This window comes from Nesoenas mayeri, assembly GCF_963082525.1.
Source record: "Nesoenas mayeri genome assembly, chromosome: 5".
In the NCBI taxonomy this organism is placed as follows: domain Eukaryota; kingdom Metazoa; phylum Chordata; class Aves; order Columbiformes; family Columbidae; genus Nesoenas; species Nesoenas mayeri.
The window spans coordinates 39,841,095-39,868,918 of record NC_137548.1 but is presented as its reverse complement, the minus strand read 5'-3'; the positions used below and the strand labels follow the sequence as shown (position 1 = coordinate 39,868,918).

General features: G+C 44.8%; 2 protein-coding genes across 2 annotated transcripts in view; one reads left to right on the top strand and one right to left on the bottom strand.

Annotated features, from left to right (window-relative positions):
• The window catches only part of CDAN1 (codanin 1), a gene marked incomplete at its 3' end in the record, with an annotated part of 37,376 nt that extends 18,970 nt beyond the window's left edge, over nucleotides 1–18,406 (bottom strand). Inside the window, exons 1-11 of the mRNA XM_080345440.1 lie at nucleotides 18,287–18,406; nucleotides 14,859–15,559; nucleotides 12,853–13,077; nucleotides 7,299–7,492; nucleotides 6,766–6,885; nucleotides 5,789–5,867; nucleotides 5,283–5,403; nucleotides 4,155–4,264; nucleotides 3,378–3,467; nucleotides 2,239–2,314; nucleotides 549–757 (exon numbers count right to left, since the gene is read on the bottom strand). Of these exons, the coding sequence (XP_080201566.1) occupies nucleotides 549–757; nucleotides 2,239–2,314; nucleotides 3,378–3,467; nucleotides 4,155–4,264; nucleotides 5,283–5,403; nucleotides 5,789–5,867; nucleotides 6,766–6,885; nucleotides 7,299–7,492; nucleotides 12,853–13,077; nucleotides 14,859–15,559; nucleotides 18,287–18,382 (2,021 nt within the window). The 5' untranslated portion in view covers nucleotides 18,383–18,406. The remainder of the gene's footprint in view (nucleotides 1–548; nucleotides 758–2,238; nucleotides 2,315–3,377; nucleotides 3,468–4,154; nucleotides 4,265–5,282; nucleotides 5,404–5,788; nucleotides 5,868–6,765; nucleotides 6,886–7,298; nucleotides 7,493–12,852; nucleotides 13,078–14,858; nucleotides 15,560–18,286) is intronic.
• Nucleotides 18,407–18,792: 386 nt separating this feature from the next.
• On the top strand, nucleotides 18,793–20,731 carry LOC308040831 (uncharacterized protein; the record flags this gene model as incomplete). Its single annotated transcript, XM_080345201.1, has 2 exons — nucleotides 18,793–19,255; nucleotides 20,073–20,731. 2 exons carry the CDS (start codon nucleotides 18,793–18,795, stop codon nucleotides 20,729–20,731), a joined length of 1,122 nt encoding a protein of 373 aa, XP_080201327.1.
• Nucleotides 20,732–27,824: the final 7,093 nt, after the last annotated feature.

Sequence of the window (27,824 nt, the reverse complement as noted above, 5' to 3'; positions counted from 1 at the left end):
AGGATAATCATATGGATCTGTCAACGCAGGAAGCTGTAAAATAACTGAACTTAAGATTCAAATCTCCCATACATCACAGCTCCTCCATGCTGTGGATTGTGAAAAACTCATTAAACAAAACCATGAACCTGGCTTCATCCTGAAACTCCTTAGCTTCATGTGTTACCACACAAGAAACACTTGGCCAGTCCAGTGCCCTGGCTAGGCAGCACTGCACACCTTGGTACTGGGATATGCTGATGGCCTGTAACAAGATATTATGATCTTGTAAAAGGAAAATTACCATATAGTCCAGTCTAACGTAGCACACACACACAAACACATTCTATGCTCCAGACAGAACCTGCTTACTAACATGTTCATCAGGCATGCTGGCCAAGAACACCAAGTGTGGTATTAGCCATCTTAAAAATATTTCTGATGTGCTCTGCCTGGGCTACACCATGCTCTAAACTCTCCAGACAACTCCCCGCTGCAAGAGCAATGTGTTGGTGTTCCCCACTCACCCACACATTTCACCAAGAAAACAGCAACCACAGGCAGCTAACCTTCCTGCACTGAGGATGAAGTCCCTGAAGAACTGCTGGCACCCTGGGAACGAAGGGGGTGGACAAGGTCCCCTGATGCTCTGAGGAACAACAAATCTTTCCTGCAGCCTCTTCAGACGACTCAGATTATCAGAACCCAGCATATTAAGGACATCCTGGTCTGGGGTGTCTCCCCAGCTTGCGCCACCACCAATAGGGCCTTTACACATCTGCAGGAGACAGAAAGAGTAGTAAGGTGGAAAATTTGTAATAAGGCATCATTTCACTTCACCTCTCACCCCACATATTCTGCCTTCCTCACAAGATTTTGTTTCAGAAGTAATCGAAGCATGGCCCATGTACAGGAGACCTCTTTTCCTCATGCCAAATGTGCTACCCACCTTGCCCATTGTCCTGGTTTTGTTAAAAACAAGACCGGTTCTCTTTTAGTGATTTTTCTTTCAGCTAAGTTCTTCTAGGTGGCTGTACTTTTCTGAGTTTTAGCCTGCATATTTTTTCCTAGGATGCTGTACTCGATGCTGAGGAAAGGGAAAAGATGACTGCATACTTCTACATTAAGTCAGGACAGTTTTAATGAGAGAGATCGTACTAAAAAGCAACATTTAACTAGATATAACAAGCAAACAATTACTAGGTCCGTTTATTCCAAAATGCGCATTCTCCTCTCCTGAAAGAACATGTTGTTATACTTCCTGACCTTTAAATTATCAGGCCTCGACACAAATCCTCAGCCTAGGTTCTTTTCTGCATGAGTACCATAAAATACACAAGATTCCACAAATCACTTTCTAGTCAGACACATCAGATCCATTGAAGACTCCTAGTAATCAGTTTAAGTCTTTGGTTACTCTTGTGAAACCCTGCAGTCTTCATTAAGAAGGCACAGATATAAAGAAGTACAGTACCTAGGATTAATTAAATCCTGTTTATACAACTAAGTCCGTCTCACCTCTTTCCCACAATCTCCCTGAAAACACAGACATCATCAGACAGGACACTAAAGGAATTTTCAGCATTTCAACAGCTCACAACTTCCTGACAGCATGTGTGGGCTAATATTCAAGGTGGAGTTTTGTGTCTTGATTTGCTATCCAAAAGGAACCTACCAATAAGCCAGCCACTTATAGAGAAAACAGTGAATATCGACACTCCAATCAGAAGCATCTTTTCTTTCTTCATTCATTCAGTTACAGTAAAGTCAGGTGATGCTTGAAACTGGCCAAAAACCCCCTGTAAACTACAACAGCAATACTATATCAAAAAGATGCTGTTGCAGTGTTACACAGAAGAACCAGAGACTCTTCACAGGTAGTACACTCATGTTATTAATGAACATAACTGGGAACCTCTGCATTCTTTACATGCTAAAACACGTCCTTAAAATTTCTAAAAATTACAACTGTTCTAAAATTAGAAGGTCAAAGTAAATAACCACGAAGAATTAATTCTTACAGCTCATTATGTGTTCAGTGTGCCTTATCCCTGATTTACACAGAGTTCAGTAATTTATCACTGATTTGTATTTCTGGTAAAGGAAGGAAATTCTCATTCTGAAAACTTGGCTCTCCCAAAAAAGTTTCAATAGGAAAATCTCAAACTTGCAAGACAGTTTGTTTCCTCAGGCCAAGGAAGGATCATATCAACTTTGATGTATATCTTAATAAAAAAAAAAAAACAAACAATCATTTACCTGGATAAGCTGTTTCTGAAAGAGCCTTGCAAAATGGCTGTGGTTGCAGGTTGCCGACAGGTGAGCCATCATGGCCCTGTGAAGGAAAACATCACAAAATGATGACTGGATCTCTGTGGTTCAAAAAAAGTGTTCTAATCTCAAACTATACCAAAAGCACAAAATAACTGCTCCTAAGAAAGCAATCTCCAAAAGGCCACTGCAAAAAGCAACATCTTTATAACCATGTTCCCCAAGCACTGAGTCCCATCTGTTGACCACGGAAACAAAAATTCTCCCTGAGCACCTGCAGAGCAAACACAGCTCTGGAGATAAACGCTCTCTTCCTTTCCTGCAATAATGTTGTTTTTTAGGAAGAAAATTAACTCATTCATCTCCCCCTCTCCCCTGTGCAGAGCAGTGAGATGAGAGTTCACACATATGCAAGTAAGAAAACAGCAACAGCAGTACTTCTGATGCCCAAAGAGAAGGAAAATTTCTCAGTTTAAATCTCAGCCTTGTTTTGCTCCTGTGGTAAAAAGTCATCTTCATACATGTAACTTGAATAGCCTGGTGGTTAAGACTAACACAGAAACCCACAAGGCAACTGCTTTCAAAACCATAATAGTTTCTTTATATATAATCTATTTTGATAAAGCAATAAATGAATAAAACAGTTCACTTTCAATAGAAATGACCACAGTTGTCTTCTTTCCCCAGCCACATACACTAGAACCCCCTGAAATAATTAGAATTTCTAAGAGTTTTTGAACATATGACACACTTCTCCATGCTTAAGACGAGTGGGGCACTGGAAACGTGAAATGCACACACGTATATACAATGTCAATGTTCAGAACACAACATACTGGTTGTGAGAGTAGCTCTTTCTGTGATCAGGAAAAGGGAAAGAGCTTCCCCAAGACTGATAAAATTAAGACCTTGCCACCTATGGCTTGTTTCCTTAAGGTAACAGTTGATACTCTTAAATATAGAAGCAAGTTTAGATGAACAGTATCTTCCAAGAAGCACAGCTCCCCCTAAAGATTAGTGCAGAAGACCATTAAGGAGAACATGAAACTTAGGACACCAAGCCTAGTGTGCTGCACCAGCAATTCAGGTACACTGAAGATCAAGCTGAAGTCGTATAGGACTCCCACCTGATCTTGTTGCCCAGAACTCTTTCGAAGTCCCAGCCAGTTTTTTCATGGTTATCCTCCCATTCACGCAGCAGTTCATAAAATACATCCCTGTGAATCAAGATATTTAACAGTGTGAATTCTCACCCTTCAAAATCTGAAGTCTCAACTGTATATTCAATCATTCCTAAGTTCCCCAGCAAGAATGCACCTCAGATTAAATAACTCAAGCCTCTAAGCATTCAGATACCTTTGCAAAACTCATTAATGTTAGTGGTACTCCAGCGAGTTTCCATTTTCCGTGTCTCTGACAGCAAGCGCTTAAGCTTGTTATGCCCAAGCTCTGATGGAATGACCAAAACACCCACTACCAGACATACTGAAGACTGAGAGGCAGGAAAGAATAAGCCACATGAAATAATACCTATGAGGAGAGAAAAAAGGACCAAGACAACTTGCCATTCTCCCCTCACCCTGTTGCTGCAAGCATGGAGGGAGGTGGCAGGAAGAATAAAAGCATACCAGATTCATATGCAGAAGCAATCCGGTAGGGTGACACACTGCACTGGCATCTACCAGAAGTCTCAATAACTCCTGAAACATTAGGCTGTTCTTCTCTAAAGACATTAAGCATTTAGCTCCTGCAGTCAATATGGACAAAGACTTTTTTTTTTTAATTAGAGTGAAAAATGTCAAGAATTTTCTACAGCATGTAGCATACATGAGACATTCTTAATACCCTTTGTTCATGGTAAGATTATACCCATGAGCTATACAGTAACAGCAGAAGAAACTTACCTTTGTTTCTTAAATATGTGAAATGCTCTGTCACTGGGGAAGTTAGAGCGATTGTCCGTCTCTGGCTGGAAAGAAACAGACTGAACGGAGCATGGCAGCAGGAGAGACACCTAGTGAAAATATAAAGGCAGACATTACTCTAATACAAGTCTCCAATTTATCCAACAATCTGAGACCTAGAAAAAGCAGTGAAGAGAGGTCATGGCGAAACAAAGTATCACTAGTTGAGTTGTTCAGCCACTAGCCATTTATTAAACCAATTGCTAACTGCTAGTAAACACCAACAGTCTCACAACAGAGGTAGAAACGTTCAGCATTATGAACAGAAGCATCTCAGTTCTCTCAGAAATCGCAACCAGTACTGATACAGTGTGGAAAGAATGATCTGCAAACAGCCAAAGTGTACCTTCTATATAGGACTCCAGAGAACGCAGGATAGTGGCTGGCTACTCCTATGTTATTCTTCTTTCTCCTATTCAAAAAGCCTACGTCTTCAAGTATCAAGAGATCTTTATTTACAGTTTTAACTAAAAAGTTCAGCTATTGACATGCCCTGGTCTCAGAAAGTACATGGTACTTTCTTTGCCAAGAGTAATTACTTTTTTTTTAAAGGAGAGATGAAACAAGGTATAAAATACATTAAGGAAGGTATTCCTACCATCCAGCTTTAATCCCCTAACTCAGATGGTTACATCAGGAAACCAGTTTTCACAAGCTGCACTGAAGCTCCATTTGCCTCAAAGGAGTCTGTAGCTATGAAACAAATTCACTTGTTCCAAACTACATTCTGATATTGCGTCTAACCAATCACTCTTCTTGGATCCATGTTTATTAGATGAGAACCTCAAAAGCAAAATCTGACCCTGTCAAAGTTACTGCTTCAGGTCAGGGCCATGAGCTCAGCACAAGGCTGGCCAGCAGTGATTCACAGCTAACAGTCACTGGCCATAGCAATTCACTCACCCACTGACCAAAAAAAACCACAAAAGTACCTTTCAGACACCTGCCAAAGACAACATTACAAGATACTCGAAGGAGGAGTGAGATTTAACATCAAAATCATCGCAAATAAAAGAGAAACACCACAATGGTTTGAAGCAACATCATTTCAGGTCTGCCAGTTCTTACCTTGGCTGTGCTGTTTTCATAAGCCTGCCTGAGCCTCTCGTGCAAGGCAGGAGAAAAGGATGCAATCCGTTCATTTTCAGCCAAAAGCTTCAGCATCCCCTTTTCTAAACGGGAAATTATTCTGCCAAGACAACACGGATAAAACACAGACAGACAGACATAAACAACACACGATCAGACCTAAAGAAATGCTTATGCTCCTTCTTTATGAAGCTACCAAACAAAGAGTTCTAAGCCCCAAGTACCCACTGTGAACTCCTACCAGTATCTCTAGGGCCACTTTTTATGACTTTTGCATTCTCGCATAATTATACTGTAGTTCAGTAGACAGATCCGTACCAGGAAAACTCCCAGACACCCAAATCAAGGTCAAGTTGTGTGTTTCTGAGGCAAAACTTAACAACTCCATGCCTGTAAGCAGTAAAGCTCTAAAATCCAAGCACAATTCCTTAATTTCACACAAATCTCCAGACATAAGTAGAAGAAAAAAAAAATATTCAACTCACTCATACTGATAATCCAAGACTTGAACAGCAAAATAAACACAATTGTGAACACTTCGGAAATGCTGTCTCCCTGATGCATCTAAAGTAAAAAAAGAAACGTGAGACGACAGCACGTATCCACCATTTATAAACTAGAAGACCAACAATTAACTCTCAAAGAAAGCAGGAACTGTCATATCCAAAAAACAGTCTTCCAGACCAGTATCCAATTTCCAGAAGTTCCCACTCCCTGCCGCTTGAACAGACAAATCCTCCCATTCCTATTCTTCCTATTCTAATGGCAACTAAATTGTTCAGTGCTGTATGGGAAAGAAAAGGTTCTTCCTCAACATTCTGGCCAACAGTAAGCAGATCCAGGACAAAAAGCAGACCAACTGCAATCAGTCGTCATTTGCTGTTCCCATAGCTGGAGACTCTGTTCCTAATATCAGTCCTAAGAATCAGTGAGCAGCAAAACCAAGGTCAGTCAAATTGAGGCATCTAGGGGGAGGTAAGGCATGTCTCATCTTAAAGCTACTCTTTTGGGTTTTTTAAATCTGTGTCAAAGTACTAACCGCACCAAGCTTAAGTATGAATATGCTAAAAACAAACAGAACAATTACATGTCTATATAGGCACTCATAACCCAACTTTAAATTTAAGAAAGACGCAACTGATCAACAATTTCGAGCTGCAAGGACCAATGGAGGAGAGACTTTAGCATATGTCCCCTTCCCTCTGAAAGTCAGCGTTGGCAAGTAGCCACAGCAAATCCCACACAATAGCAGAAAACTAGATTCCAACTCTATCTAGCAACTCCACTCTATCATATTGTGCACACATACATGATTTTTCTCAGCATCTCAGTTGAGTCCCACAGTGGTAATAAGGCACTTTTATGGACATAAAGACTAACTGTCAAAGCTAAAGGCAATTCCTCTGTATCACATTATCATCCCATAGAAGTAGCAGTCTTTCCGCTTAGTACCATTGCTTACCTTCACTTCTTTCACTGACTTCAAGGTCACTATCCCCATCTTCTGCAGAAGAAGTACCTTTAGATGTCAACAGCTGCAGAACAAAAAAGAGCTCCAGAAAAATATTCGGCACCAGGTTTTCTGGAAGAGAGGAAATTAGATACTGATAGTGGATATTCAGTATTGACCTGCTTTAATAAACAAAGGCAAAAAGACAAATAGCTGTTCTGTGGCACAGTCAAAGAACTCCCTCCCCACACACAGCCACAGTGTAAATCAGTATGGGAATTACAGGAAAAATTTGCTAGGGAAGAGTCTGGTTTCAGACAGGGCTACACAGCTTCAGCCTGCTGCAGCTCTAAGCACTGCACCAGGTTCACCTCCTCTCTAAATTCTGTGTTGGCCAACTGTGTTGGCTTAGTTTATTTTTGTAGAAATTGTTTGTACACAGTAATTGCCCCACAACTTTCGCTTCTCATCTACCTTTCCCTCACAACACACAAGCAAGTTCAAAGCTCAAAGAAATGTCAGCCTCGCATCTCCTGGGTCTTCACCTGTTATACACGATGAATAGAGCTGCGCCAGACACTCCAAATGTTTCTTGCAGGAAACTTTAGCAGGATTTGCGCAGGTCACCAGATGGCTTTCAGCAGGAAGGCTGGCACTGCGAGCGTAGCTAGGCTTAGTAGGAGTACCAGGATCAAGGGATATCCCTGCAGGAGAAGATGCCTGGTGCAGCAATTTGCATCTGAAATTCAAAAGCAGCAACATACCATGTGACTGAAGATGATACACAGCAGCCATGCGGCCAGAAGAGGTCTTCCTCTTACAGTCCGGCATGAAGGAATTCCTGCAACAACTAACCATGTCATTTACACTGTCCAGAGCTGCTTTTAGCATGACAGTATTTTAACTCATCTTTCCCTTAATGAGAAAGAGTCTTGCGACTAGCAATCAAAAGACTCAAAAGAATCACATTCAAATTACAGCTCTGCTAAAATAGCATGGCACTTTGACCAAATTATCTAAGTAACATGTTATTGCTTCTCATTTAAATCAATGTTTGTTGAGAACATGGAATCTGTTAGAGACTACATCCTAAAATAAAATTTGCATATACAATTTCTGACAGCTAGACACAAAATCTGTGAAAATAAGCTTCACATAAGGTTCAAATATATTTGTAAGTTAATGACACCCTGAGAAGATCCAATACCACTAACTGAAAAGGCAATGCAACAACTGATGAAACCCCGTACTGGCAAGTTAAATGACAGAAGGAACAAGCTACTTTAATTGCTGGATTATAAATCAACAATGATTACTCCCATACAAAGATATTGTAACAAAAATATACCTACAGAGGTCACCAAAATGCAGCAGCAGAGTGGTGTGTACAAGACACATTAGAAGCAGCAAAAAAGCCAGTAACAGCAATATCAAATAATTGTTAAAGATCCCAAAGGAACATCCACACTTGGAACATCATACCACATCTTACCACATAGTCTCGAAAGTAAAATCTTTACAAGTCACTTTACAGGCTGTGAGGGAGGCAGAAACGTTTCTAACTGCAAAGAACTTTTTCTATTCACAGTATCACAATATGTTTGGGATTGGAAGGGACCTAAAAGATCATCTAGTCCAATCCCCCTGCTGGAGCAGGAACGCCTAGGTGAGGTCGCACAGGAACATCTCCAGGTGGGTTTTGAATGTCTCCAGAGAAGGAGACTCCACAACCCCACTGGGCAGCCTGTTCCAGTGCTCTGTCACCCTTACTGAGAAGAAGTTTCGTCTCAAATTTAAGTGGAACCTCTTGTGTTCCAGCTTGATCCCATTACCCCTTGTCCTATCACTGTTTGCCACCGAGAAGAGCCTGGCTGCATCCTCATGGCATTCACCCTTTATATATTTATAAACATTAATAAGGTCACCCCTCAGTCTCCTCTTCTCCAAACTAAAGAGACCCAGCTCCCTCAGCCTTTCCTCATAAGGGAGATGCTCCACTCCCTTAATCATCTTTGTTGCCCTGCGCTGGACTCTCTCCAGCAGTTCCCTGTCCTTCTTGAACTGAGGGGCCCAGAACTGGACACAATATTCCAGATGTGGTCTCACCAGGGCAGAGTAGAGGGGAAGGAGAACCTCTCTGGACCTACTAACCACCCCCCTTCTAATACGCCCCAGGATGCCATTGGCCTTCCTGGCCATAAGGGCCCAGTGCTGGCTCATGGTCATCCTGCTGTTCACCTGGACCCCCAGGTCCCTTTCCCCTACACTGCTCTCTAACAGGTCATTCCCCAACTTATACTGGAACCTGGGGTTGTTCCTGCCCAGATGCAAGACTCAAGTCTCACCAGGGCAGAGTAGAGGGGAAGGAGGGGAAGGAGGACCTCTCTCGATCTACTAATCACCTGCCTTGTAATACACCCCAGGATGCCATTGGTCCCAACCTATACTGGAACCTGGGGTTGTTCCTGCCCAGATGCAGGACTCAACACTTTCCCTTGTTAAATTTCATTAGGTTATTCCCCGCCCAACTCTCCAGCCTGTCCAAGTCCCGCTGGATGGCAGCACAGCCTTCTGGCATGTCAGCCACTCCTCCCAGCTTAGTGTCATCAGCAAACTTGCTGATAGTGCACTCTATTCCCTCGTCTAAATCGTTAATGAATATATTGAATAATACTGGCCCCAGTACTGACCCCTGAGGCACTCCACTAGATAGTGGCCTCCAACTAGACTTCGCACCATTGACTACCACTCTCTGGCTTCTCTCCTTAAGCCAGTTTGCAACCCACCTCACTACTCTATTGCCTAGACCACACCTCCTCAACTTAGCTGTGAGGATGCTGTGGGAGACTGTGTCAAACGCTTTGCTGAAGTCAAAGTAGACCACATCCACCGCACTGCCATCATCCATCCACCTTGTTACATTCTCATAAAAGGCTATGAGGTTGGTCAAGCATGACTTACCCTTGGTAAAGCCATGCTGATTGCCCCTAAAAACCCTCTTATCCTTGATATGCCTTGAGATGGCACCAAGGATAAGCTGTTCCCTTACTTTCCCAGGGACAGAGGTGAGGCTGACCGGTCTATAATTACCCGGGTCCTCCTTCTTGCCCTTTTTGAAGACTGGAGTGACATTTGCTTTCCTCCAATCCTCAGGCACCTCTCCTGTTTCCCAAGACTTGGCAAAGATGTTGGAGAGCGGTCCAGCAATGACTTCAGCCAGCTCCCTCAGCACCCGCGGATGCATCCCATCTGGACCCATGGATTTATGGATGTCCAGACTATTTAATTGCTCCCTAACCCAGTCCTCATCGACTAAAGCAAACTCCTCCATTGACTTGGCTTCATCTGGGGTCTCAGGGGTACAGGGCTCCCCAGGACAGCCTCCGGCCGAGTAGACAGAGACAAAGAAGGCATTCAGTAATTTTGCCTTCTCTGTATCTTCTGCCACCAGGGCACCCACCCCATTCATCAGTGGGCCTACATTGCCTCTGGTATTAGTTTTATCCGCTATGTATTTGAAAAAGTTCTTTTTGCTGTCCTTGACCCCTCTCGCCAGCTCTAATTCTAAGGAGGCCTTGGCTATCCTAGCTGCCTTCCTACATCCTCTAACAGCAGCCTTATATTCTTCCCAAGTGGCCAGCCCCTGCTTCCATGACCTGTAAACTCTCCTCTTCTGCTTGAGCATACCCAACAGATCCCTATTCAACCACGCAGGCCTCCTGGCTCCCTTCCTTGACTTCCTACGTGTGGGGATGCTCTGATCCTGAGCGTGGAAGAAGCAATCTCTGAATGCAATCCAGCTATCTTGGGCCCCTTTACCTTCAAGCAGTCTTGCCCATGGGATTCCACCCAGCAATAGCTTGAAAAGGCCAAAGTTAGCCCTGCTAAAGTCCAGGGTTGCAATTCTACTTGCTATTCTGTTCCTGCCACACAAGATGCTGAACTCCACCAACTCGTGGTCACTGCACCCCAGGCAGCCCTCAACCTTTACTGCTTCGACCAGACCCTCCTTGTTAGTGAGGATGAGATCCAGCAGTGCACCTCTCCTAGTCGGCTCCTCCACCATCTGCATGAGGAAGTTATCATTAATACACTGGAGGAACCTCCTGGACTGTGGCTGGCTGGCTGAATGGTCCTTCCAGCAAACATCAGGGAAGTTAAAATCACCCACAACAACCAGGGCCTGTGACTGTGAGGCCACTCTCAGCTGCCCATAGAAGGCCTCATCAACTTCCTCAGCCTGATCTGGTGGCCTGTAACAGACACCCACAACAGTGTCACCCCTGCCAGCCTGCCCCTTGATCCTGACTCATACACTCTCAACTCGCTCGTCATCCACTCCTGGGCAGAATTTAGTACATTGTAGTTGCTCTCTCACATTGAGAGCAACTCCACCACCACGCCTGGCTGGCCTGTCTTTCCTGAAAAGGGCATAGCCATCCATGACCACATTGCAGTCATGTGAACTGTCCCACCATGTTTCTGTAATTGTCACCAGATCATAATGTCCCGGCCGAACACAGGATTCTAACTCCCCCTGCTTATTCCCCATGCTGCGCACATTGGTGTACAGGCATTTCAGGGAGCGAGCAGAGCACACTCATTTCTCCCTAGGGGCATAGGAGGCCACCCGGTCCTCATCAGTTTTAGAATGCTGCCCCACTGGGACAAGCCCAGCTACAACCCCATCCCCCTTCAAGCCTAGTTTAAAGCTCTCCAAATGAGCCCAGCTAATTCCTGCCCCAGCATCCTTTTGCCCCTGCGAGAAAAACCTTTCCCGTGTGACACTGTCCAGACTGGTGTCTTATAAAACCAATCATTATCAAAAAATCCAAAGCCCTGCCTGTAGCACCAGTCTTGGAGCCAACCATTTAGAGACTGAATTTTCCTATTCCACCCCACATCGTCACTTGAAGATGGAAGGAGAGAAGAGAAGATCACTTGAGCCCCTGAGTCTTTCACCATCCTTCCCAAGACCTTGAAATCGTTCTTCTTTCCCCTCAGACTACGGGAAGCAGCTTCCTCCCCATCTGTCTGGAAGACCAGCAGCGGGTAGTAGTCTGTCGGGTGCACCAGTTTGGAGTTCTCTAGCGATATCCTTGATCCAGGCTCCAGGTAGACTACAAACTTCCTTAAGATGAGGGTCAACTCTGCATATTGGGCCCTCTGTTCCTTTCAGAAGGGAATTTCCTATTACAATCACCCTTCTTTCTTTCTTATCAGAGGCAGTCTTAAATTGTGAAGTCAACCGCCTCTTCCTATGTGATCTTGTAGGCAGGCTTGGCACCACCTCCTCAACTACCTCTTCTTCAAGATCCAGGGCCTCAAACCTATTACAGAGGGACACCTGGGGAGACAAAGCAGGCAGGGAGGGGGGCTGCCCATGACGCCAAACCAGAATACACTTCCAAACCTCGTCGTCTTTTAGGTCCCCTGCCTCTGCCCGACAGCAACAAGGGTGGGGCCGTCCCAGGACTTCCGCCTCTGTCCGAGAGTGTAGGAGGTCCATCTCCTTTTGGGGGGTACCTCCCTGGGACCTTTCCGACTGGCATGTCCTATTGCTAATAGAACTGCTGTGATGAAGAACAAATTAGTCCCAAAATAGGAGTAGAAAGGTTATTAAATAACATCGCCCTTTCAAAATCATTAACGCTTCCTCTACATTTGCATCATTAACTCATTTCCTTTAAACCAGACTATGCTTTCCATCACAGGTGCAATCTTCAAACACAGCCTAAATACACCAGCTCAAACCCACTTGCTTCACATGTGCAATCTCAGGAAAGCCGCACTGGCAATAACTATGCTTGCAAGCCCATGAAGAGGTAATCTTATGAAAGCAGTGAGGACTGACTAAACTCCTGAAGATAACGTGAGGGTCATTGTTCCAGAGTCAGCATACCTCTAGAATCATGATCTAGCTGCATTAATATCGTAGTCTGATATCAGAATCACATTTGGTTTTAGGCAAATTATAGTTAAAGGTCACCAATATCTGTTTCGGATATTTTTCTGGTCATTTCCACTCTGATATTGGTACCACCTTAACACAAGAGAATTAAGAATGAATACAAGCTCATCACCCTGCTCAGACTGTACCGTTCTTTCTTCAGCATCTCCCTTTCCTCTTGAAGGCTGTTGCTCATCACAGACAGAAGGTTTCCTTCCTGGACAGTGGTAAAGGCCTCAAGGTTTGACCCAGATGAAAACCGAGCAGATGGAGACTGGCTGACAGGTGTAGAAGTGAAGCACATCTTTGGTTTTGAGAGAGGGCGCTCAGCACTTACAGGAGTTGGGTTGATTCGCCTTGATGGTTTGCTTTTGCTGAAAGAGTGAAAAGCAATTCCACTGAAATCAAGCTAAACAACAAAAAAGGTTAAGTTTCAGGACAGATATGCAAGCAACTCTTCCAGAAGAACCTAATGCTAAAATAAAATGGATATGGAGTTAGGATATTGAATATCTAAACTGTACGTATAATTGCTGACTTTATTCTGGTCACTGAATAAAAAGTCACAGAGCTACAGACTGCTAAAAACAGCCTGCTGACCTTTGCTGCAAAACTAATTATCAATAATCAATGCACAGAATACATAACACAGTGCCACATAACTCTTTCAAGCACTTCTAATTCAAGAGGACAGGATATGCCTCATTTTAGTAAGAAACTAATTCACCAGCAGTTTCTAACACAACCAGGAGAGTAAAAAAAATAAATAAAATAAGAAGTTGCCATTGTCTATCAATAAGAGTCCAGGCTCCCAATCACCATAAGCCCTTTTAGTTTATGGAAACCCATCCTTCCTGCATAAACTACCTAGATTTGTCCTTCAGGAAGAGTCTCAATAATGCAGTAACAGACACCCTGGAAATGTCATCCAAGAACATAAAGCATCACACTTCTGAAGAAAATGTTAGTTGCTACATATTAATTGCTATGGTGTTCTCAAAAACTGCTATAGCATTGCCTTCCAAACATTCCATGACCTCCTTCCTTACTCTTTTTTCCTAGTTGGGTGTAATGCAATCAAGGGAAAGATATTTACTGTCTATGCTGAAAACACACCCTATCTCCCTTGGTCAAAGTATCACCTAGAGCAGGGGTGACAAACTCATTTTTCACTGAGGGCCACATCAGCCTCACGGTTGCCTTCAAAGGGCCGAATGCAATTTTAGGACTCTATAAATGTAACTACTCCTACATTTATAGAGTCCTAAAATTGCATTCGGCCCTTTGAAGGCAACCGTGAAGCTGATGTGGCCCCCGGGGAAAATGAGTTTGATACCCCAATCTAGAGCATCATCTAGACCCAGCGCCTGGATCTGCTGCACAGACCCACAGAGTTATCAGTTTTCAGCTGTAAGTTTACATGTCCAAATATAAAAATCCCAGTTTCAGAGACCAGTGCCTATAAAGCAAACAGGCTGACATGAAAGCCTTTTATTTGGTAATGTAGATTTTAAAGAGTAAAATCTGAAAGAGGACTGAGGCAATGACAACACAAACAGCTGCCCAGATTCTAAGCCAAAGTCACCAGGGAGACCAGGCCTTGCTGCAGACCAAGGAGAATATAGGCAACAGCCAGCTATTTTGTCTGTGATCACACAGTACAAATGAGGCTGCATGCTAACATCTGTTACCAGAAGCCACAGAATGTCAATCCAAAAGCTTTTTTGCTAGCATCGGTAAAGCTGAAGAGCCTTCCAGGACTGCTCTTCATTAGCAATTGCTATTGCTATTGTGTTAAATGAAAAATGTGAAGAGGCAAGATAATGCTGACTTGTTAGAACATGCAAGGACAAAGATATGCTTTGTATCGTCTGGTCTGCACATCGGTAAGCTGCAGGCAGCATCATGAGTGAGAAACTAAAGAGGCATCTTGGGTGAGTTCACAGAGTAGAAACCTGAGTACCTGTTCAATCAATATACCCCTACATGGCAACCGTAACAAAGCAGTTCTGACCAAAAAGCCCAGAAGCCAGCCCTCAGGTGTTGTTTATTACAGCATCTTCTGTATCTGGACACACACAACAGGATGAGCTAGTCAAAGAACAGTAACCAACAGAACAATCCAAATGAGACAATGAGGCAGACTTGCTCTTACTTTGTCCAGCCAGAGGCAGCACCCATGGGTGGAAATTCCTCCAAGTTGTTAAGATTCAGCTGGCTGGGTGGGGATCTGGCAGAAACAAGAGGCACTTCACTCCGCTTCCTCCTCCCTCCACTCCACGATACACTGTCATTCTTTCCATCTTCCTCTTCAGCAAGGGAACGTCCCAGATCCCGAGCTACCTGCCGGCCAGAAGCACTGACAAAGCTGTTGCCTTTCCTCCGGCCTCGTCTCACTGGCAGGGCTTCAGGCGTGGCTGTGAGGAAGCTCCCCAAGCTGGCCTTCTGAGATGACCGTTTCTCACCATGGTTAAGCACAGGGCTGTACCCAAAGCTCACGCTGCTACTGGACACCGTGCTAGGGAAGTCACCACAAGGGCTAGACAGGCTTGACCCAGAAAAGGAAGAGGAATTGCTGGATGCCACAGGGGAAGAAAAGCTGATATCCGTGGTGCAGGTGGTCACTGAAGTCCTTTGGGAAAAGAGCTGCACTCGGCTGCTGGTTGCGTGGCCTGCCCTCCTTTCTGATCCTGTCCTTTGGCTCCCATGGGCCTTGGAATTAGGAGTTTTAGCAGGAGTAGAAGGCCCATTAGTCAGGATCTGGCTGGTCTGCTCCCTTAAAAAATTTAGCAGAAAAGGCACAAAGTCTTTCTGAAGCAAACTAAGAGATACCAGCTTGTCATGGATGTGGTTCTCCTAGAAGAAAAGAGGACAAAGCATTAAAGATGCTACCTGATTCTTTCTTTCCATGTGCTCAGACTCATTTAAGTAGTAACGGTGGGATTGCAATACACAGTAAAAACCAACGTGACTTATCGAAGCAGATCACTGACACTCACGTGACCTTAGCCCTGGGCACAGATCTGAAATTCAGCCTGCACGCAAGCAGGAGCCATTCACTTTGGTCTCCAACTGGGAAACAGTGGAACTGTTCCATGGAAACACCAGTAATACTTACTGCAGCTATGACCAGGGAGAACCTGAAGCAACTGTCACCCTTAAGTCCAGTATTTTGAAGACATTGATACTGAAGCAGCTAGTCCTAACAGAAAAATCTAAAACCTGACATTTCTCCATCCCCTATTTGTCTCTGAATGCCACTTGCTTCCACAAAGGGGTGCTACAACAACTGCTGAAGCACTTGGATTCCTGCAGTACCAAATACAAGACCAAAGTTGCTCTTCCATTTCAATTAAATAATTTTGCTCCCTTGAGACCTCACAGAGGTCTAAACAGAGACTGTGCAACTTTAAGGTACATGAAGTTTATACTTAAGAAACAAAAAAACCCACCACAGACTCAACACATTTAAAATCTAAACAAGTGGTGATCTTACAAGGGTAAATCTGTACAAAAAAAGAGCTCAAATTACATGCACAATTCAAAGATTTTTATGCTGGGTAAAATTTCTTTTGTTCCTAACCCTGCACCAGGTTTCTGCTTCCTCTCAGTAAGATCCAGCAACAACATCTCAAGAAGCTCTCACAGGCAGCAACTTATTCCTTACTAATATTAAAATAATTGCATATATATTCCTACTCATTTATATCCACACATCTGCTGGATGAAAAGTCAAGAGACTAAATGCTATTTCTGAAGGACTTTTTTATATGAAAGGAGTCAGTGAAAGCACAGCCATGACTGGACTTCTACAGTCCTGAACACCTATGCTGAAATTCCCATTTGAAAATCTGAGACCAGCTCAGCTTCCTGGAAAAGCATGAGACTCCAGCACAGCCTGGATAACAAGCCAAGCAGCCAAGGCTCAGTACTTCAGCACTCCAACACTCAGTGAAAAATCACAGGTCAGAATACAAACCCCATGAGGTGCCAAAAGACCCAATTTCTTACCAGCTCCAGTCTAAAACTGCCAAGGAAGGCAGAGCAAGACATCACGTATCATTTCCTTAGGTGCTCTCCCAGGTTTAGCATAGAGGCACACAGACAATTAGAGTCTGTGCTATGCACAAGGTCAGGTAGTTTTTCGACCTTTTCAGAGCACAACCTGCTTTCACTCATCTTCCTTTGTGCAAGTTAACAGAGGTTTGGTTCCTCCACAGCCAGATAACAGCAGCCTGTCAACAGTCACTAGCTGCCAGTCTCCCAGTTACTTTCTCATGCTGAAGCAACTGAGCTGCTCCCAGCAGCGAAAGGCACTTGGCAATTCCCTTGCAAGGGTAAAGTTTTTGTCCTCCGCACTCCTCACTCCCGCAGTGCTGGCTGAGCTGCCAGCATCTCGAACTTCATAACCTCCACAGGTCTGCTTCTGCAAGTCACACTTTAGGAAACACTGGATGACATAAAATACTAGTCTCTTCTTCCCACAAGTTTCGGATGACAGCAATGGTTGACTAACTCATGTGAATGACAGCAGTAAGTTTTGATTTTTATTAATACTAGGTAATACGCTGTGAGGGGCTCAGGCAGAAAATGCTTGAAATAAAAATTGCTTATCTTTGTTATCAGTGAAATACAAGCACTGATGGCCCATCTTCTATTACCACAGGAACCAAACTATCCATCCATATCCCATTACAAAACTAACCCTACTCAAACCCAGCACGAACTAGCTCCGAGCCCTGAAAGATCCTCCTCAACGTACAGGCAGGACGTGCAACCAGGCGGGAGACGCAGCCGTGTTTGCACAGAGCCACGTACGGAGCCGCCCGACGCAGCCGAGCCTCGACGCCCCAGCCCCAGGGCTGCTGACAGCTCCGTCCACCTCTCACCGTTACGTTCCCCGCCAGAGACGCGGGAAGCGTCAAGCTCCGTGTCACCGCGTTTCCCCAGGACACCAGCTGCCCTCCCGTCCTCTTCCTCCGGTCGCCGCTGGCACGCGGCAGCCAGGGGACGCGGGCACCGCCTTCGCGCCGCGCTTCCCGCAGCAGCCACCGCCGAACTAGCCCGCCGCCTCAGTCCCGGAGCCGCGCGGCGCCACGGGAGGCGGTGGCCGTCCGGCCCAGGCGGCGCCGAGCTGCCGGCGGGCTCAGCCTGCGGGTGTCAGCGGTGTTCACCCCGCCGCCAGCGCCGCTGCCGCAAAGCGCTACTCCCGCCGGGCAGCTCCCGGTGGCGGCTCCCCGCCGGCGGCCTCACCTTCCCGCCGCTACGCTTAGAGCCCGCCCGCGGCGGGGGCGGGGCCGCCGGCTGCTGGAGGGAGCTCGGCCCCAGCTCCCGGCGCAAACGGGCCTCTGACCGGGGACATGGTTTGACCTGCGTGGGCTTCGCCCCTCACAGCGGTGCGGAGCGGACCGGGCACCCCCAGCGCCGGGGTCCACAAAGTTTCCCGTACGGCCCCGGCCCACAGCGGCAACTGAGGAGGCGGCGCGGCAACAGGCCCTGCCCCGCCAGAGCCAGGGCGCCGCGGGAGGGAGGGAGAAGGAGAGGGAGGGAGGGAGGGCGAGCGGGCGACCCGCCGCGCGTTACCTCGGCTGGGCGGTGGCTGGGGCCGTGCCGGAGCCACCACACCACGGCGCCGACCGCCACCTCCTCCCGCAGCAGCAGCTCCAAAACCGCCGCCATTCCGGCCCTGCCGCCGCCGAGCACGCGCACACCCGGGGGCGGGGCGGAGCCGGCGGCGGGCGAGCGACGCGCCAGGCGCAGCCGGGCCGGCCCGGCCCCGCCTACCCCCAGAGGGGCGGGGCGACCTGGGGATTCCCGCCGGGGAGGCGGGGCCGGCGCGGGCCGGGCCCGGGGCCGGGCCCCCTCCCCATGTCAACACGCGGGGCATGGGGCGCCTGCGCCGGCCCGTGCGCGTCTTTTCCTCTCATGCGCGGTATTTGCTTCCCCAGCAGGGCCCGGGGCCCGGCCTAGCGGCGGCGGCGGCGCCCGCGGGCCGGGCCGGGGGAAGGGGCAGCGGCGCCCCCCGCGGCTCCGCGCCCGCCCGCCCGCCCGCGCTGGGCGGGGGCCGCCCCGGCCCCCCGCGGCGGAGGATGGCCGAGGACTCGCCGAAGCGGCGCAAGGCGAATTTCAACGAGGCGGAGACGGAGGTGCTGATCGAGCAGGTGCTGAAGCACGAGCAGCTGCTGTTCGCGGCGGGGCCGGGCCGCGCCTCCCCGGGCCAGAAGCGGAAGGTGTGGGAGCTGATCCGGCACAAGGTGAACCCGGTGGCCGCCTGCCCCCGCGATGTGGAGGACCTGAAGAAGCGCTGGCGGGACCTGAAGCGCCGCGACCGCAGCAAGCTCTGCCGTCTCTCGCAGGGCTGCGGGCCGCCGGGCCCCCCCGCCGCCCTCGGCCTCCTCCTGGCCCCCGAGGACGTGCCGCCCGCCGCCGCGCCGCCCGGCCGCCGCCACCTCCACCACCGCGGCTACGGCGCCCTGCTGCCCGCCGAGGCCGTGCCCATCGTGGGCGGCATCGACACGCTGGAGCTGCCCGGCGCCGTCGTGGGGGAGATGGGTGAGTGCCGGACCCAGCCCCGGGCGCTGCCCCGGCGCCTCCGCCCGGCGTCACCCCCGGCGGGAGCCCCGGCGCCGCTGCCCCGGCCCCGCTCCGGCGCGCAGGGGCTGCGGGTGCGAGCCCCGCTGGGAAACGTCCGACAGGGATAACCGCCTCCGCTCCTGGGAGTGCGAGATAGATACATACATACACACAGGCCTGGCAGATCTCGTGTTGCAGGTCAAAAATGCGTCAAAGCAGCGAACAGTAGACGCGATTTCCCAGTGGGCGCCTGTCTGTGAGGTGTTAGACCCATCCGCCTGTGCTCACACCTGTAGCACTCACTCCTGCAAATGCAAAAGCCACGCCAGCGTGCAGCTCTAGGCAGTACAGAGTGCTGCGAGTACACAACTGTGTGTGTATCGGAGAAACATTGCATTAGTGTGCTGAAACAATCAACACCAAGGGATTTCTTGCAATCACAGTGTTTTGGCAATGCTGTTACTGGTTACCTCATGCATAATAGCGCATTAAATGAGCTTGCAATGAACTTTGTCTCTTGGAACCCCAAACTCAGCTTCTGTGGTGGGGCCAGCAAGGGATCAGTAGTATGCAAATAAACAGTTAACTGGTTAATGCATCTTTATGGTTTTCTTCCCACTTATAGAGGTAATATGTATTTTGAAGGCATCGAAGATAATGCAGTGCAAGTTGTAGAGTCTTCGTTCAAGGGCTAATCTTAATGCTTAGTTGATGAGAACACATTTCACTGACCACCAAGGTCATGAAGTTTCTTACTGATTCTCCTTTGCTTTTACTCTCGTCCCATCTCCTCTAGGGTTTAATGATGATCCTGGCCCATCTCATCAATCCTGTCTTGAGAAGATAAACCTCAAAGAAGAAATAGTAGTGAAGGTGGTAGAGCCAGAAGAAAGCTCTGAGGACATGGCGGTGGTTCCACCTAGCCAAGAACAACTACCTTTTCTGGGGACATCGGGTGGTGGTTCCTCTGGGAAGGTAAAAGCCAAGACAAAAGGCAGGTTCCAGGCAGACCAAAATGAAGTAACTGAAGAGGACCTATTGCAGATTCAGCAGGCCCAGATGCAGGTGATCCAGTCTGGCTTTGACAGCGTCAACCACAATCTTCGGCTGCTGCAGCAAGGCATGCAAGATCTGACTAACAGCCTCAGCATCATGGCACACACACTTGTTGCTATCAAAAACGTCTATGTGAAAAACAACACTGGCCCAACCACGTATGCCACCGCCTCTACTCAGACCACAGCTGGGTACCTGAGCCCGAGTTCCCCCCAGGTCTCCCCCACTGAGGACAGAGGCAGAGCACAGGTGGCTGGAAGCAGCAGCAGAAGCAGCAGCTGCAGCTCCAGCTCCATGTCACAAGAACCGGGTCCTTCCGAGTTTCCTAGGCCCCCCCTGAGAACCATTAAGAAAGAACATCCAAATGGCTGCTACTACTTCTGCTTTGCAGATGTGTAAAAACTTGACTATATGTAAAGTGACTGTGTTGTTAGGTGCTGTCGTATGTTCTGCTCCAGCCTGTGACTTCAAAGGAGCAAAGTGGACTTGCCTCCCATGTTTTTCCCAGTGGGAAACATTTCACTGAAGGTGGCATTAAACACTAATTACCAGTCTACTGTTTGTTAATAATTTTCTTCTGTTCTCTTTGTCCTCTTACTCCCTTAAAAAAAAAAGGCAGATTTATTTTGATTAAGACTCTTGTCTGTATCATCCTTAGTTTAATGTGACCTTTTGAAAAATAAAAGGCATGAGAGTAGGAGGAAAAAGTAACATGGATACTGACCAGCAGGAGCTGTCTTACACAAGTTGCTTAGTTTTTTTGATCAAATGTCAGAAGTAGTTAGTTTTTTTAAGTACTTGCTTTTTCTAACAATTATAATGTCAGGGGTGTTTGCATGGTTGTTGTTTGGTTGGTATATTTTGTTTTTTTAAGTCTGAGCTGCGCAAGGCATCGCAGGAAAAGTTTGACATTCCTGTTTAACTGTAGGAATGGTTTAGGACTGAGTTGTTGATTCATGGATGTACTCCTCTAAATTCATACAGCATTGCTCCATTTGGCTGTTGTTCATCTCCAGCTTGTCAAATGCACCTTTACTCAGAGCCGTTTCATTTTACTGCACTAGCAGGGTAGGCTCTTTCTTGTCACATCATTAAAATAGAGAAATACAGCAAAAAATAGTAATTGATGAGCAATGCTTGGTTTTGACATGGAATAATTTTTCACCATGTGGTTTATAAGCAGGCTGTATCTTCAACAGATTTTGCAAGCCTTCTGGAATCAATACCTCAACGTTTGAAATACAGAGAGCAAAAAAATTTTCTATATTGTTTTACATGAAAGGGAAGTTAGATTTGCTGTTAAACAAAAGGCAAGAGGGAGGGGCTGACTTCACTTCAGACAGAACAAATGCTCCTGCATAGTTTATGAAGGTTTCACTTTCACCTATCAGAGAGATTAATAAAATCTTCCATTCTCTTAACTACATATCCAAGGAAGAAGAAGGAGAAGGGAGAAACTATTGTCACTGGCACTGTACTTAAGATATGTTTAAGGCTGGTATGTTTAAGGCTTACCTATTAGAGTTGCTCTACTTCACACAATTTAAAATTAGTAGAGGTGCTGTGTTCATATGTCCAATGTCCATACTAGAGGGGAAACAAAACCCCTCTCACCTGCAATTTTATCCGATAACCCAAAAAGTCATGCGGGTCCTTTTCTTAAGCGTTTGTCTACAAGCATATTAAGCATATTGTTCTACAGATAAATTTGACCTATAGCAATGACTAGCTGCATTTAGTTTTCCAGCCACTTTGCACAAGCTCTCCTGCCACAAAAATTTAAGCAAATACATGACATAGAGAATGGCAACCCAATTGTCCCTCTTCCAGCAACAAAAGAACATGTAATCATAGGGTAAGATATGTCATTTTTGCAGTCAGCTTTGACAGAGCACTATACCATATGAAAATGTACTTTCAAGTATTTTATTTTTACCCATGTACCGTCATGGTGTACTGATCAAAGACACATATGCCTCAAAAACCAACAATGGCTGCCTAATGAAACCTGACCACACAGCAGTCAAATTGTTAGCTGGTGTTTCACTTCAGTATTATAGATGGAGTAAAATATGCAAATATCTCACAGAATTAACATATACACATGTACAGTACACTGTTAATTAGGATTAATGCATTGAAGAGGAGGAAGTTCTTGTTTTCATGTTTAGCTTCACAAAAGGAGATGGTGTGGATGACAGGTACCACTATCATATTCATAAATCACTGGTCTTAAAAATGGGAAAAAACTAATCCTGAATGTGATTTTTGAGTCTATGTTGTTAAAAGCTTTCCATGCTAATCTGTTGGAAGCATTTGTATTTCTAATCTTTAGTACAGGTGGGCTCAGGAGCAGTGTTTTCTGTAACTGAAGAAGATAACCTTCATTTGTATTTTGTTCTCATGGACAAAGAAGCCAATTAATGCTACCGTGACATTCCAGGTAGATGAGCAAAATGTTATCTAAAATTTACCTTGTCCTACTGGGCAGCAGTTTGAGCTTGCCCAGGTTGCAATGGCCAGTTCTGAACTGTCTGACATTTTTTCAATGTCTCTCTTCTTTCTCCAACTGTTAATTCTTTAATTTCACTTTCTACAGCATTTCTAGGGAGAGCTGGTTTGTGTACACTCCATAGCTGTCTCATGTTTGAGTACAAACTTAGATGAGAGGCATCTACGGTCCAAGTGCAGAGAAGCACAGAAAGACCCTGAGAGCTGAGTGAGTGGACTTGATCTCCTGTGGGAATGAACATGACAAGCCAGGCAATGCTAAAAGACTCTTTGGTGGTCAGACAACTACCAGACCTCAACACTGATCTGCCACAGTGTCTTTGTTCCAATTTTGCTTCTTTCCCACAGTCTGCCACTTGTATCACTCACATATACTGAAGCCAGGTCAACCCCTTTCATCTATTTCCAGCATGATCCAAATTTACATAATACTTTAAACAAGGAAAAATACTGAACTACCTGTCTCCAGTACAGTGTGCGCAAATTTATTATTTACATCTTCAAATTAATACAGCTGGGTTGCTATTCCTTATGCACCCTTTCTATGATCAAATTGTGGTTCTACTAGGAGCACCAAAAGCACACACCATCCAGCAGCATGCCATGGAATTCCTGGCTGCTCTTAGCAGAAGATGAAACATAATTTTCTTGGAATGTTACTGAGTAAATTAATTCCCAATTTGTTTCCTGTCATCTGAAGCAATTGGAGCTGTTTATATAAATAACAAGGGCTAACAACCTGGTCATGAAGTTTAATGAAAATACCACCAATGATTTGAACAGTGGTAGGACTGGCTTTTAATTTGCCTTACATACAAGGCATAATGGTGGCAATGCTGAGAAAGAGTCCAGAGAATTTTCTCCAATTCTTTGGGACCTCCCTAAAAACCTTGTTGTGCTGCACAGAGAGCAGGCAGTATTTTCCACAAGCATACAAGGACTTGCAGGCACATATACCACAAATACAGATCATGATGATACCATAGTCTACTTCTACCTAGTTTCACTAGGAATGAAAGGATCTTGGAGGAAACAAGAGCAACTAGTAGTTCAACACTGCATTTTCACATAGCACAAACTGCTAAGATGCAGTAAGAGCTTCCATTTTTCTGCTACCTGTACAGAGGATGAGACAGGTCTCCTCAAGAGGTTGGAAGAGCTCAGTGACTGCATCCAGACAGCCGATCATCTCCAAATAAATCAATTATGGTGGCCTCTGGCTAAATAAGAAATTACAATTTTGAATGGGAAAAAAAAAAAAGAAGGAAGGAAAGGAGGGAGAGAAAGAAAGAAGAAGAGAGAGGAGAGAAAAGAGAGGAGAGAAAAGAGAGAAAAGAGTTGGCTTTTCAGAACAAGGCTGGAGTCTACCATATTGTTACTGAAATTTATTTGATCTGGCTGTGGCAATCACATTATATTCGGCTGAATATAGCCAGTATGGATGAAAGCAAGAGGAAACAAAAAGGGGGGTTTCTGAGGAGGCCAGCTGAATTTTTCTATTCTTACTAATATACAACACGTAAACCTACTAAATCAGTAAAACTTGCATTGATCCAATCATTCAGACTTGCAATATGACTCATGTTGCAGCAGTACCAACAAGACACTTGCTTTTTGCTTTCTTGTAACTGGAGAAAAAAAAAAATCACTGTCAAAGCACTTTCTCCACCTTCAAGTACAGGGCTACAATAGCCAAAAATATTGAAAAGAAAAACCCAAACAGCTGAAGCTTTAGAAATAATGAAATCATCATACAAACACAAACAAGAACTAAGTTTTGCATGCTGAATGAATATTTTATTTAGAACCAGTTTATAAAAATAAAATACAAAATAATTTGAAAACAAAACTTAAAACATTGTACAAAGCCTTGATATGGTACAAATGAGAAAATAAATAATTACAACTTTATGTACAAATGACCATTACAAGGGCATTAACTCTTTATGTTCTTGGGTGCCTGAGCAAACTTAAAAGGAAAAGAATGGCTTAGAAGATTTCCAAGGAGGGGAAGGGACCTGCAATTACTGAGCAAGAGAGTTTGAAGGGCTGAACATTCATTTTCCTCAATGGTAACAATCAATCTTGGAACTACTTTACACTTAATTTAATCATGCTGCACGTTTTGAGCACTTAGTTTCTTATGGGGTGACAACATTGTGTTTTTAGTTAATAGACATTCTTCGTGGTATTGCACAGAGATTTTAGATTAGCAGCCATTGGCTGGCATCTTCAAAAAGTCCATATTTGTCTGAAGGCATTGCTGGTGATTTCCTTAATTTACTAGTTTCTGTATCAATAGGAAAGCATTTGAGAATTGACATCTGTTAGCGCAAACGCTGCATCTTGTCTCTGGGCTGACTCTATAGAAAGGAAGTTAGAAGTTGGGGAAGAATTTCAAGCCTTGCCTTCTGTCCAAGGAAAGCAAAGAGGATGCAGAGAAGGCTGCTGGGCAACCAATCCAGATCTCCAGTCAGAGGAAAAAGATGTGAAATAGCCAAGAAAATCCCACCTCACCTTGTGTCAAACCTTTATAACTTTGCCTGCCACGCAGCTGATAATGGGTTTAAAATTATCAGAAGCCAGGCAGATCAAACTAATGATACTCTCTCTTTTGGAGCAAGCTGGTCTGCTGTTATTATAGGTCTTTTATATAAAAGTTAGGTCAAAGATCAAGTGATCTCAAAAGGAAACAAACATCTGTAATTCAAATCAGTTCCAGCTGAATTCCCACAGATAGTTGTGGATGATCAGGACCTCATACAAGCAGCTCACAAATGGTATTGTTTTAGAAGAAACCACTTTGTACTCTTGGCCAAGGCTGGCTCTCAGCAGTAATTCTTACAGTAAAGTAGAGATCAAAAGGCATGTCATAACAAAAAATAAGCATTTTCCAATTTAAAATATAGCAGCTGCAGATATGATATTTATAGAGTTTATATCTTCAGTCCCTAAACAAAAAAACCTCAACAAAACAAGACCCTGTGCTGATTTTAATGAGTTTTACCTACACAAGAACAACAAGAATTCCCAAGGATACAACCTCTTCATGTAGATGAAAAACAGAAGTAAACTACAGAACGGACATATGCTAACATTTGGGTTTGTCACCATTACTGTGAAGAGAGAATGTGTTACCAACAATTTAGAGTAAAATCAGCCTACATGTTCAAACCTGGATGACTCAGGTAATTCCTAAGGTTAACACATTAGACTTCAAAATAATATACTCCTATGCATTCTTCCCTAAAAAAAACCCAAACAAACAAACAAAAAACAAACAAAAAAACAAACCACAAGAGGAACAAAAGCCCCAAAGGTTAATATTTGAAAGTCTGATTATTAATATTTAAAAGTCTGATTATTTAAACCACAGGAAAATGAGTGTTAAAACTGTTCAGCCTTTGACAGTATCTTAAGATAATTCCAGACAATTTTTACACAATCCAGACTGACTTTTATATAATTTTTCTTTTACAGGTGTTATATGTAGGGAAAAGGAAGACTGGCTTCAAGCAGACAGATGAGGTATTCTTGTGTGAGGTGTGATTTATGCGACTTGCATGTATTAGCTAAGAAATATCTGACCTATGCCTATGTATTGCGTATTTGCTTCCTTTTACCAGCGTTACCAGTTACTGAGAATTGCAGGAAATGCAATCAATGACATCTGAGCCAAAACCAAAAAAACAAACAAGAGCCACCAGCTCACTGCCTACTGGATTGGCTAAAAGAACTAGAATAAAGATATGCACTGCTCCAGAGTTCCACAAGTAGGAGTGAGCATCTGAAGCTTTTACCAGTTGAAGAAAGGAATCATGGATAATCATCAAGACTTTTATGACAGTTCTCTGACCACTCCTTATCATGGAGAAGTATACAGAGAATGGGCCATAGGGAACCATGGGGTTAAGCTAAGACACCTCAGCAGCCCCTTGCTCGCTGGCATTGACACCAGGCACAGCTCTCCCCACCTCACAGCAGCAGTCCTGCATAAAAAAATTAAGATCAACATATTATAGGCCCACAATGAGAAACCTATTTGACTTTGAGCTCTCCTATTCCTTTTCAGAAGATTTCTCTCTCATTTAACATGTATATATATTGATAAATTGGACGCATGTATCTCCAGTTTGTCATTAGACCCTTTTAAGAAATTGGAATAATCACTTTCTTCTTACCAGAATTTATGCCTCTTAGTGTTCCACAGAAATGTCCAATTAATAATGGAAAAATTCTGTTTGCAGGAAAGAGTCTGTATTGTAAGTCTGGCTTTGTCTACAATCTCATCAAAGAGAAAAAGAAAACAATTTTTTTAGAAGCATTACAGTCAACCATTGCACAAATGTTACTGCAACAAGAAGGACTTAGAGGTGTGTTACCCAAGTAGGACTATAGGATCAGGCCTTGTAATATGGAAAAGACACAGAATCAGAATTAGGGTGTAGCAAAATTACAGTAGATTAAGAGATCAGAGCAAATCAAAGCAAGACAGGCCTCGGCTGTAAACAGGATGCAAGAGCTGAGACTATTCCTATCTGTGTATATATATATATATATATATATATACACACACATATGTATGTATATAAGTTTCTCTAGAATATACAGTATCTATATAAGTGTATATATAGATACGCTTACGTACAAATGCATATTTATATATATTACATCAAAATTGTGTATTTTCCCAGCTATAGTTAATACCATAATACTACAAATTGTACTTGACAGAGGTCTTGCAAATCTTTTTCAGATGAAAAATATTTCAAGCTATTTTTAAATATAAAGGACCAGATCCTCCCCTTTACATCAAGACGGTTTAGTGAGGTATGCGAGAAAGCTCCATCTCAAACACGCAGACTTCAAGGTAAGAGTATGTCCAGATTTCCCAGGACAGGATGTGGCTGGTGGCTACAAGGAATGCCCCGTGTCACTCCTCAGGGCTTTGCCTCCTGAATAATTGTATATAACTACCAGT